The sequence below is a fragment of the Pongo abelii genome, chromosome 1, assembly GCF_028885655.2.
Source record: "Pongo abelii isolate AG06213 chromosome 1, NHGRI_mPonAbe1-v2.0_pri, whole genome shotgun sequence".
Lineage (NCBI taxonomy): Eukaryota > Metazoa > Chordata > Mammalia > Primates > Hominidae > Pongo > Pongo abelii.
Genome location: NC_071985.2, coordinates 3,971,064 through 3,983,745, shown reverse-complemented (window position 1 = coordinate 3,983,745; position 12,682 = coordinate 3,971,064). Strand labels below are relative to the sequence as shown.

At 46.0% G+C, this 12,682-nt stretch overlaps 1 protein-coding gene across 6 annotated transcripts in view; it reads left to right on the top strand.

The window, feature by feature from the left end:
- EFCAB2 (EF-hand calcium binding domain 2) overlaps positions 1–12,682 on the top strand; it is a 162,253-nt gene that overhangs the window by 134,490 nt on the left and 15,081 nt on the right. The window contains exon 7 of one of the 6 annotated variants that reach the window (XM_024249291.3): positions 8,547–8,755. Within the exon in view, the coding sequence (XP_024105059.2) occupies positions 8,547–8,683 (137 nt within the window). The 3' untranslated portion in view covers positions 8,684–8,755. 6 annotated transcript variants of the gene reach the window in all.

Below are 12,682 nucleotides of genomic sequence, written 5' to 3'. Positions count from 1 at the left end.
TAGTCCCAGCTACTGAGGAGGCCAAGGCAGGAGGATCACTTGAGCCCAGGAGTTCAAGGCTGCAGTATTGCACTCCAGCCTGGACAACAGAGCAAGACCCTGTCTCTGGAAAACAAACAGAAACATGCATTTTACTTTCATAAGTGTGTGTGTGTCACAGGTGGGCCTTAAAATTGCCTGTGTCCCTTATGAGACGTATAAGCCTCCCTTTGGCTTGTGTGCTAGCCAAACCACACTTGGTAACATTCTTCTTACCTTATTAGTTTCTGGTGATTTACAGTGTTTGCATTAGCAGTTACACTGCTATTTCTGTCACAGTGAATCTCTCTGGGAGGAAGTGAAGTGTTTGGACTTGATTTAATGAAGCTATCATGGACTGATAAACAGGTTTCAAATATCATAGAGTTATAAGGAAAAAGATGATTTAGAATAATTATTTAGATACATGATAACAGTACACTATGAATTCCATAATAATTCTGAATATAACTCTTCCCTATGTTAAATAATTAACATTTACAACCATTTAAATATATTTCAAAATTTAATATATTTAAATTGTATATTTAAAATAGTGTATATTTAAAAATAAGAAAAATGTTCACACAACTCAAACTTGCACCTTGTTATATCTATGTTTCTTCCATTTTAAATTTTGTCATTCATCGATATGAATTGGTTACCAATAAATTTGGATTTGTAAGCTAGGTAGAAAGTTGGGGAAATTTCTACAGGAATAACCAGGATTAACCAGATAATTTCAAGATTTTCTTGATCTAGGAATTAAGAATTCGTATGCTATGGCGGCCGGGTGCGGTGGTTCACTCCTGTAATCTCAGCATTTTGGGAGGCTGAGGCTGGAGGATCACCTGAGGTGTTTGAGACCAGACTGGCCAACAGGGTGAAACCCCGTCTCTACTAAAAATACAAAAATTAGCTGGGTGTGGTGGCGGGTGGCTGTAATCCCAGCTACTCGGGAGGCTGAGGCAGGAGAATCGCTGGAACCCAGGAGGTGGAGGTTGCAGTGAGCCAAGATTGCGCCACCGCACTCCAGCCTGGGTGGCAAGAGTGAAACTCTGTCTCAACACAAACAAAACAAAAAAGAAACAAAAAAGAATTCATGTGACATGGGAACTAGAACTATTTTCAAACAGTTGTAATCCAATTCCAAAGAAACGCTGCACTTGTGGTTTCCTGATGATGTCACCCGCACATATGGCTACATCAAGGAGTCCCTCCTGAGAGCAGTGAGGCAGGAGCGAGTTCGAGTGGGCAGGCGTGAGAGCCGAGCACAGGGGCAGAAATGAAGACTCTGCACCCAGAAAGCGGAAAGGAGGGAAGTGGGGGATGGGGTGGGGTCACTGGCCCGGGCACGATGGGACTGCACACCGCACCCAACACTGACTTCCCTTAATAAACACTAAGTGAATCTTTACAACTCTTCAGCAAGGCCGCGCCACCCCTGGTCCTTCTGTTCTGATCAGAGGACCGCGCCTCTTATTCAGCAGAGAGCGTAGAACCTTTGGCCTCTAACACCGCCAAATCTCCCTTTCACAGACCAAATGGCATCTAAGAGCTCTAGGGGCAGAAGTGCTGTCGCGGGGCGCTGATGGGGCAGGGACCGTGGCGCAGGTCACCTCCTGCCTTTGCTGTCTGACGCGGGCTCCCAGGGCTGCTTGCGTTTGGCAGGGGCTCCTCCTCCACGCTGCCCTCTCCTGGTTCTCAGTCCTGCTCAGTTTCCAGGCAATCACAGCCCCCTGTGCACCACCCCAGGCACCGGGCTCCTAAAGTAGCCCCTTTTTCAGAGCTGCCCTTTAGTTGGTGACACTCTGCACTACCAACCCCAGCCCAGCCCAGATTCCCTCCAAGCGCAATTGTGCCGGGCACAGTAGTCATCATCTCTAAGCTTACCTGTGATTTCATCCATCCTCACCTCGTCACCTCCACTCTCAGAAGCCCCGCGTCCTCCTGGAGGCTAACTCCTCCTCTGCTGTTGTTCCCACTCCGGGCTGCCTCCTCACTGACCTTCCTCCACCAGAGATTCCCTCCGTTCTCTCCCCTTGACTTTGTCTCCATCCCTGTGCTTATCGCTTTCAGACCACAGTCTTAGTCAAGTCCACCCCATCTTTTCAAAGAACACCTTCCTTTCCTTTAGACTTCTTTCCCGGTCACCCACCCATCACCCACAGTCTCTCTTTCCCTCCCTCCACTGCCAAGCATTCTGAAGAAATGTTCCCCTCGCCCTGAGCTTGCTGCCCCTCCCTTCCATTTCCCAGCCTCCTGCAGTCTCACTCTGTCTCCAGCACTTACTGAGACTGCTGAAGTCCTCAGTGACGTGCCCATTGCCAATCCCAGCAGCCTGTGTCCAGTTCTTCACGTTTTTTGAATTCACTGCAACTTTTAATGCTTGCCGGTGATGCTTCCTTGCTGAAATTCTTCCTTGGATGAAAAGACGCATTCTTTCCAGGTTATCCCTTTTCTCTTTGACTATTGCTTCTATGTCTTACTGAAGCCTCTTTCTATTTCCACCCTTAACCATTAGTGTTCCCAGGATTCTAGCCTCAGCTCAACTTCTTTCATCTCTCCCAGTGGCCTCATTCATCCCCGTGACCCCAGCTACACTTGCAAGGACTACCAGATCCAAATCTTTGATCCAGCCTTTCACTGAGACATTCTCCAGCTGAATGTTCTGCTGGTCTCTCATATGCAGCAAAATCTATTCCTCCTCCTCTCAACTCTCTTTTCTGTCCAACCTAGACCACAGACATCAGTCTCTAGGACTTGCCTCAGCATCTCTGGGGTCCCTCCTTCCACTCTACTCCTATAATACAAGATGATTCCAGCCCTCATCCCCTCCTTCCTTGACATTTGCCATAGCCTCCTAACTCTGCCTCTAGGCTCTACCCAGTCCGATCCATTATTCCTCTGCTTTTAGAAGTATTTTTCTAAATAGATATGGCCATGGCTTGTACCTCAGTATGGGTTTTGTCAAAAGCAGACCCTGAAACGAGGATTCTGGTGTAGTTGTTGCATTTGGGAGGAAACAATAGTATGTGAGTAAGGAAGGAAGATAGGAAAGGGAAGCCAGCCAGTAAAGGGTGTGTTGTCAAGCCAGTTACCACTGCAGGTAACTGGAGCTGAATCTTGCTGGGCAACTCTAGGAGTCCCGTAGAATACATGCCTCAGAGGTATCCTGCCTGAAGGGCGAGAGAGCTGGGTTATTTATACTCCGACTCTCATCAGGCAGTGAGAGGTGTCAATTCTGTAGCAGTTAATGCCCCTCCTGCAGTACTTGGAGGCAGGGGGCTCATGAACCCCTTAGGCAGTAGAAGTCAAGCCAGCTATTGCAATGGAAAGGCTCAAAGGGCTAGAGAGGGGCACAGATGGAAGGACAGGGACAGTATCTGTCTCATTACCCTCCTGCTTAATAATCCCCAGAGGTCCCCACTGCCCACAGCTGGCCTTTCTGGCCTCCTCCCCTGCACCACTTCCCTCCACTCACAACAAGGGTTCTGAGGTCTTTTCTGAAGAAGACAAGCACCCTCATGCCGGCACTCCTGGGTATGCATTGCTCTTTCCTCTACATCACCCTTCGCTTTTAGGTTAACTGATAATACTGGCTGCATGTACTGGTCACCTGCTACCTGCAGAGTCATTTATGTATGTTAGTTGATTTAATGTAACCCCTATAATAGTATATGAGTTTACTAGCTAAAAAGAATGATCACCTCCATTCTACAGGTAAGGAAATCACAGCTCAGAGGAGGTTAACTAAATGCCTCTGGCACAAAGCTAGCAAGTGGCAGGGCCATGTTGGGAGACCCGGGTCTCTGCTACAAAGCCTGTGTGAGGCACCAACCACTGGGTTGAACTACCTCAGACTTCCTGCCTCAGCTCGGCGGTGGCCTGTCCTTGCCCCTTCTCACCTAAATAGATGTGCCGTCAGCTCTGTCTTCCCATAGCCCATGGTACTTTTTTATGTGGATGCCTTTATTAAGTGTGTGTTATCTTGTAGTGTAAGTATTTATTCATCTGACTTCCCTTTTAAATCATAAGTCCCTCCCATTTTAATCTTCAATGCTTGGCCAATTGCATAACTCAAGTGAGGCCTCCATTAACTTTTAAAACAGCATTAAGTTGAATTCTGCCAGGCACAGTGGCTCACGCTTGTAATCCCAGCACTTTGGGAGGCCGAGGCAGGCGGATCACTTGAGGTCAGGAGTTCGAGACCAGCCTGGCCAACATGGTGAAACCTCATCTCTATTAAAAATACAAAAAATTAGTCGGGCATGGTGATGCACACCTGTAGTCCAAGTTACTCAGATGGCTGAGGTGGGAGAATCACTTGAACCCAGGAGGTGGAGGTTGCTGTGAGCCGATATTGCACCACTGCATTCCAGCCTGGGTGACAGAATGAGGTTCCTTCTCAAAAAACAAAACAAAACAAAACAAAACAAAGAATTAAGTTGAATGAACGTTGACTTTGTTTCAATACCATGCACACAAATACTGAGGAATGAGACTTCTTAAATAAGACAGGACCCAGTTTTGACTTTTCTGGGCATATTCTGCTGGGCAGGAAAGAAATAAGAACATTAACTCTAATGGAACACGGACAGATGGCCTGCCAGCCAGATAGCGCCCCGCTGAGGGCCAGAGCAGGGCCTTTGCCCAAATCAAGGAGGAGCCTATTGTTTCTTCCAGTTTGTGTATGGAAGGCAAAAGCATACAAACAAACAAAAATTCTTTGAAAGCTCTTAAGGCTCTGTAATTTGGGACATGTTTATAGGGCATGCGGGAGTCACAGTGATCAGTGGCTCTGTGGCCACAGAAGGCATTAAGAGGAAATGTTAGTGGCCTCCTCACCCTTTGTTCCTTACAGGGCTTCTGCATTGACACCAACAGCCAGAGGGGTTTGCTAGCTTTTAGTGTAGTTATAGTGTGGACTTAGACACTATGAAAGGGGTGGAAAGAAAGCTCCTTTTTGGGAAGAAACTTCTACCTATGTCAGCTATAGTATACCAGCTCACAGAGTGCTAAGAAAAAATAATTTTTTTAATTAAAAAAAACCTACATGTGCGTGTTTATGAAAACCTGGTTTCACAATCAGAATACTGAACCTGCTAATGAATTTATACCAGAAAAGCATGCATGCTTTGCTGTTAAAAATTAACTTTATAATTTACTTTTTGGCAATAGGGGATAATGAGAAAGAGCAGCAAAGACATCTTTAAAAGGCAGCAGGGAGTCAGACCTCCTCCTCCTTTCTTCACCCAGGTCTGCACTCGCTGGCACTGAGTCGAGACCACCAAATGCATGTGGGTGGGTCTGATACCCGGTGATCTGCAGGGACAGCAGACTCCCAGCCTCTGCCCACCTGCTGACCGCAGGGCAAAGTGTCTGGCTGTAAAAGCAAAGTATGGCTCCTTCTCCCTCAACCCGGCCGAATCTTCCAAAGTCATTTGCAGAATATTGACTGCATAGAGCAAAGAACGCTTTGTTTACAGCACGCCTGGACTTTTCCAGGGGTGCAAAAATGCATAGACTAATGAAGGTGACATGAAATGTCTTTGACTCATATTTATGGATTTTGGCTTCTTTGTTTCCTCTTGAACGTATTCGCAGTGGCTCCTTTCTTTGTCTGTCTTCTCTTCACTTTGATCAAAGGCAGCCTGTTCCTTCTGACCTTGAAATTTCCTGTGTAAACAACATCATGCCTATTAGCATCTGAACCCACCTAAAGTTTAAGGGGTCTAGGGATAAGGGGACTTTTGGAAAGCCCTGCTGTCCTATGGCCAACATCAGATAACTGGGGTTGGACACAGTAGCTCATGCCTGTAATCCCAGCACTTTGGGAGGCTGAGGCAGGAGGATGACTTGATCCCAAGAGTTCAAGACCAGCCTGGGAAATGTAGTGAGACTCTGTGTCTATACAAATAAAAAAAAATTAGCTGGGTGTGGCACGCACCTGTGGTCCCAGCTACTCTGCAGGCTGAGGCCAGAGGATTGCTTGAGCCTAGGAAGTCAAGGCTGTAGTGGGAAGTGTTTGCGCCACCGCACTGCAGCCTGGGTGACAGAGCAAGATCCTGTCTCAGAAAAAAAGATAATCTGGAAGACATTATATTTGTTTTTGTTTGTTTGTTTGTTTTTTAGACAGAGTTTCGCTCTTGTTGCCCAGGCTGGAGTGCAATGGCACAATTTCCACTCACCACAACCTCCGCCTCCTGCGTTCAAGTGATTCTCCTGCCTCAGCCTCTAGAGTAGCTGGGATTACAGGCGCCTGCCACCACGCCCGGCTAATTTTGTATTTTTAGTAGAGATGGGGTTTCTCCATGTTGGTCAGGCTGGTCTCGAACTGCCGACCTCAGGTGATCTGCCTGCCTCGGCCTCCCAAAGTGCTGGGATTACAGGTGTGAGCTACTGCACCTGGCCTTATTATTTGTTTTTATGGATGATCCTTATTCCTTTACTTATTTCATTTAAGGTTACCTTTAAGATTATTGGAGCTTAAAAAAGAAATATACAGCTGAGTGAGAAAAGATTATTGAAAATTTTACTATATATGTGTGTTCATATGCTTAGAGACATTGTGAAAGCAGGTAACTTTTAAACTTCTTTATACTTTTACTTAACTGTGGTGGAATATACATAACATCAAGTTTACCATTTTAACCACTTTCATGCATATAGTCCAGGGGGATTAAATAAATTCACATTGTTGTGCAGCCATCACCCTGATCCATCTCTAGAACTTTCTCATTCCAAATGGAAATTCCATACCCCTCAAACAGTAACTCCCATTCTTCTTTCATGTTACCTTTTTTTTGAGATGGAGTCTCTCTCTGTCGCCCAGGCTGGAGTGCAGTGGCACGGTCTTGGCTCACTGCAGCCTCCGCCTCCTGAGTTCAAGCAGTTCTCCTGCCTCAGCCTCCCAAGTAGCTGGGATTACAGGTGCCTGCCACCACCCCCAGCTAATTTTTTAATTTTAGTAGAGACAGTGGTTTCACCATGATGGCCAGGTTGGTCTTGAGCTCCTGACCTCAAGTGATCCACCTGCCTTGGCCTCCCAAAGTGTTGGGATTACAGGCGTGAGCCAACGCACCTGGCCCCTGATACTATGTTGAGTGTGATTCTTATAATAATATCTTATATTTTAAAAAACAGGATACACCTTACCTTGGTCCTTAAAGAATATGTTTGCTTATTCTGATGTGGTTCCAAGATTATTTTTTTCTATAAAGTTTTCCCCCCTTAAGAGCTTATCACAGTGTCTTATAGGCGAGTCAGCCAAGTAAGACATGATTAAAATGCCAGGTTTATGAGGTTTCCAGGGACTCCTTCATAAAGATTCTGAGAAAAGCTTTTAAGAATTTATCTAAGAGTTGCTTTCAGGGATCTTAACTCAATTAGTGGAGATTGCTGACCACAGGCCATGTCTAGAGCACAGACTATGTCGTGACGTTACTCTGTTGTCTTCTCATTATTCAATTCAGCAGCATTTTATAAGGCGCACTGTTTGCTCTGCACTGTACTAAGTACTGCGAGAAACAGAAAAGTTGAAGATGTGGTTATTGTCTGAAATGGCAGCTCCTCGGAAAAAATGCCATAGAAAGAGGAGCTGGCTATAGAAAATATGGTAATTTCTAATCTAAAATTAATATGCCACTTATGATCATACAATACGAACATTAACATGTTCAAATATGAGAATAGGAATGAATGCTGGAAATATATTAAAGTAATAACAATAACAATATTAACTCCTAACAGTCACTAAGCATCTGTCATGTGCCAAACACAACACTCGACCCTTTACTCACATTATCTCATTTAATCCCCACAAGAGCAAGAACCTTACAATGATGGCTCTTGTCCCCAGTTTAGTTAGAAAAGCTGACACACACAGAGATTAAGGGCGTGGTACTAGCACGTGATGATGTGGGGCTCCCAACTCAGACCTGCCTGACTCCACGGTCCAAGGCTGGTGTTTGTCGTTGTTGGGACAGCCATTGGTACACTGTGATGTCCAGTCTGGAAATAAAAGAGAGTTGATTTTGTTCTGTTACATTTTATTTTTCACAGACGTGAAAAGGAAAAGGAAGCAATTCATTTTAAAAGCATCCAAAAGGAGGATATTTTTTCTATCACGCCATTGCTTGGGGTCTGCTACCAAGTCCCTTACTGGTAGCTTAGGCCTCACTGGTTGAGATTCTTTTTTTAAAAAATTGTCTTCCTGGGCCGGGCGTGGTGGCTCTCACCTGTAATCCCAGCACTTTGGGAGGCCGAGGCAGGCGGATCACAAGGTCAGGAGTTCGAGAGCAGCCTGGCCAATATGGTGAAACCCTGTATCTACTAAAAATACAAAAAAATTAGCCAGGTGTGGTGGCAGGTGCCTGTAATCCCAGCTTCTTGGGAGGCTGAGGCAGGAGAGTTGCTTGAACCCTGGAGGCAGAGGTTGCAGTGAGCCGAGGTCACGCCACTGCACTCCAGCCTGGGCGACAGAGTGAGACTCCATCTAAAAAAAAAAAAAAAATTGTCTTCCTAAGTTGTCCCTAGATTCCTTCATGTACGACATCCGTGGGGACACCACCATGCAAAGCCAAGCGGTTGGCCAGCAGCCGGTTCCTGCCAGTCTTCACGTCGGGCTGAGGACTCGTTCAAGAGGAAATTCACCAATGTGTGAACAGCCTGCCTGTTCGTTTGGTGATATGGGGCAGATTTTTTATTTCGTAAAAGTGTAGTAAAGGGAGATGCTATTAATCAAGGGATTTAAATTATTATTATAATTTTTTTTTTTTTTGAGACAGTCTCGCTCTGTTGCCCAAGCTGGAGGGCAGTGATCTTGGCTCAATGCAACCTCTGCCTCCTGGGTTTAAGCGATTCTCTTGCCTCAGCCTCCCGAGTAGCTGGGACTACAGGCACATGCCACCATGCCCAGCTAATTTTTGTATTTTTAGTAGAGATGGGGTTCTGCCATGTTGGTCAGGATGGTCTCAATCTCGTGACCTTGTGATCCACCCGCCTCAGCCTCCCAAAGTGCTGGGATTACAGGCGTGAGCCACCGCGCCCAGCCGAGATTTAAATTATTTATTTTATTATTTATTCATTTATTTATTTTGAGACAGGGTCTCGCTCTGTCATCCAGGCTGGAATGGAGTGGCACGATCTCGGCTCATGCAGCCTCGACCTCCCCAGTTCAAGCAGTTCTCCTGCCTCAGCATCCCGAGTAGCTAAGACTATAGGCACGCCACTACGCCTGGCTAATTTTTGTATTTTTTGTAGAGATGGGGTTTCACCATGTTGCCCAGACTGGTCTCAAACTCCTGAGTTCAAGCAATCTGCCTGCCTCGGCCTCCCAAAGTGCTGGGATTACAGGTGTGAGCCACCCTGCCTGGCTTTAAGTTACTTATTTAAAAAAAAAATTATTGCCCACTCTTTAGCAATGGGTAGGGAAGAGTGTTTCTTCCTGGATCCTCAGGTGTGGCTGTCCCTTCTGGGAAGGTGCACTTTTCAGTTGAGAAGTGAAGTTCAGGGAACCTGGTGACAGTGGATTAATAGTTTCTCAACTCAGCTCATTTTGCCAACTCTGACATGTAGGACTTATTCATTCTTTCAATCAGTGTCATTCATTTATTTATTCATCAGTAAGTGCCTTCCTTGAGCATGGCACACCAAACTATGTAGTAGGGCTCCAAGAGCCATCGTGCATAGTGCCTGCCCTCATAGGGCTGGCTGTCTAGTGAGGGAGGTAGGCATGTAAACAGGCAAATCACACAGCAGTGGCCAACACCAGGGCAGAGTGATGGACAAAGCACTGCTGATGGGCAAAGAGCACAGAAAACAAAACGATGACCCTGGGCCTGGTGCCATGGCTCACACTTGTAATGCCAGTGCTTTGGGAGGCTGAGGCAGGAGGGTTCTTTGAGGCCAGGAGTTTGAGACCAGCCTGGGCAACAGAGTGAGACCCTAGCTCTCTTTTTTTTTTTTTTTGGGACAGGGTCTCACTCTGTTGCCTAGGCTGGAGTGCAGTGGCGTGATCTCAGGTCACTGCAGCCTCTGCCTCCCGGGTTCAAGCTATTCTCTTGCCTCAGCCTCCTGAGTAGCTGGGATTACAGGTACCATCGCCATGCCTGGCTAGTGTTTTTGTATTTTTAGTAGAGACGGGGCTTCACCACATTGGCCAGGCTGGTCTCGAACTCCTGGCCTCAAGTCATCCGCCTGCCTCAGTCTCTCAAAGTGCTAGGATTATAGACATGAGCCACTGTGCCTGGCCTAAAGATCCTATCTGTACCAGGAAAAAAAAAGAAAGAAAATTAGCCAAGTATGGTTACTCACACCTATATCCCAACTACTTGGGAGGCTGAAGTGAAGGCTACTTGGGAGGATCGCTTGAGCCCGAGAGTTAGAGGCTGCAGTGAGCCTTGACTGAGGCACTGCACTCCAGCCTGGGCAATGGAGTGAGACCTTGCCTCTTAAAAACAAAACAAAACAAAGCAACAAAAACTCTGGCTTGAGGACTCTAGAAATTAGGAGGTGACATCTGAGCTGTGTCTTAAAGGACAAATAGGAAGTTTCGGGTGGAGCTGGCAACTGCAAGAGCACAAAACCTCAAGAGCTAGCTAGGTCCACCTTGTCAAACAGATGTGGCGTCAGAACAAGAAACTCTCCAGGGCTAGAGGAAAATGCCTAGATTTCTTGTTTGTATTTTATACCATATAGATAAAATTGTTATTTGTTTTTTGAAAGGCTTCCAGCCACCTTGAGTATCTGGCTAAAACCTATTTTTTGTCTTAAACTATAGACACAAAGATTGATGTTGTCAAAGTAGCATAAAAGCTGGTCTTGTAGAAATATTTTATCAACTAAACACACGGAAGAGCTGTATAATAAAATCCTGTCTCTTTAGCTCTTTCTTGTGTGCTGTGTAGTACAAAATATTTTGTTTTTGTCTCCCTTCTGTGGCTAATACTTATAAAGCCAGCAACGATTTTATCTGACATTCAGAAATATCAATGTAAAAGCCTATAAGCCCTGCAAAGAAAATTGTTTTTCTTCATTCTTTTCACCAATATTGGTGAAGCTCCCAAAGATATCCAAGGTTAAGCAATTTGCATTCAGATTGTTGTTATTAAGTCTGGTTTCCTTCTCTTTTTTGTGAGACAGAGTCTTGCTCTGTTGCCTAGGCTGGAGGGCAGTGGTACAATCTCTGCTCACTGCAACCTCTGCTTCCCGGGTTCCAGTGATTCTCCTGCCTCATCCTCCTGAGTAGCTGGGATGACAGGCACTCACCACCACACCTGGCTAATTTCTTTGTATTTTAGTAGAGACAGGGTTTCACCATGTTTGCCAGGCTGGTCTCGAACTTTTGACCTCAAGTGATCCACCTGCCTCAGCCTCCCAAAGTGCTAGGATTACAGGCATGAGCTACCGTGCCTGGCCTGGTTTCCTTCTTTTGTTAATGATAACAGAGAAATTAAAGCACATCCACTTATTTTTATTTTTATTTTATTTATTTATTTATTTTTGAGATGAAGTTTCCTCTTGTTGCCCAGGCTGGACTGCAATGGCACAGTCTTGACTCAGTGCAACTTCCGCCTCCCAGGTTCAAGCGATTCTCTTGCCTCAGCCTCCCAAGGAGCTGGGATTACAGGCGTGCACCACCATGCCCAGCTAATTCTGTATTTTTAGTAGAGATGAAGTTTCACCATGTTGGTCAGGCTGGTCTCTAACTCCTGACCTCACACATCCACTTAGTTTTAAATATGCTTCAGGGCAGGCACGGTGGCTCATGTCTATAATCCCAGCACTTTGGGAGGCCAAGGCAAGTGGATTGCTTGAGGCCAGGAGTTCAAGACCAGCCTGGCCAACATGGCAAAACCTCGTCTCTACTAAAAATACACAAATTAGCTGAGTGTGGTGGTGTGCACCTGTAGTCCCAGCTGCTTGGGAGGCTGAGGCATGAGACTTGCTTGAACCCGGTGGTGGAGGTTGCAGTGAGCCAAGATTGTGCCACTGCACTCCAGCCTGGGTGACAGAATGAGACTCTGTCTCCAATAAATAAATAAATATGCTTAAAATGGGAAATGATGACTGCCAGGCTGTGGGATGTTTACTTAAGCAAAAACCTCTCTTACGCTACCTGAGAATTACATTACTCAAGTTTGAATAATTACAAAACTACGTGATGGGCCTGCTCTGTCTGACCTCCTGCACACTTACACCAAGAACTGAAAGACCCTAGGGTCAAAAATATTTAAGATCTGCCATGAGAAAAAGATGAGGGAGAATTAGAGCAAACCCTGGCCCTAGGGTGCATTTTGAGATTGAAACCGCAGCCTAGTCTCTTCCATTACACCATCAGTAAATCTTGAAGGACAGAAGAGTAGCCGAGAACAACATAGGGACAGGTGCGCTGGGCTTGTCTGGGGAGGGAGCCAGGTGAGGTTGTGGCTTCCTGAATGCCCTCGAAGTTTGCCCCTGCAGCTTCCTTCGGAGAACTGGGAGAACACCATGTATCACCTTGTAGAGTATTTTAAAAATGAGTGAGAAATCTTTATCGGGAAGATGCTACATGCTTTAAAACAATGGTAGTAAGCCGGGCGCAGTGGCTCACGCCTGTAATCCCAGCACTTTGGAAGGCTGAGGCAGGCAGATTGCCTAAGGTCGGGAGTTCGAGATCAGC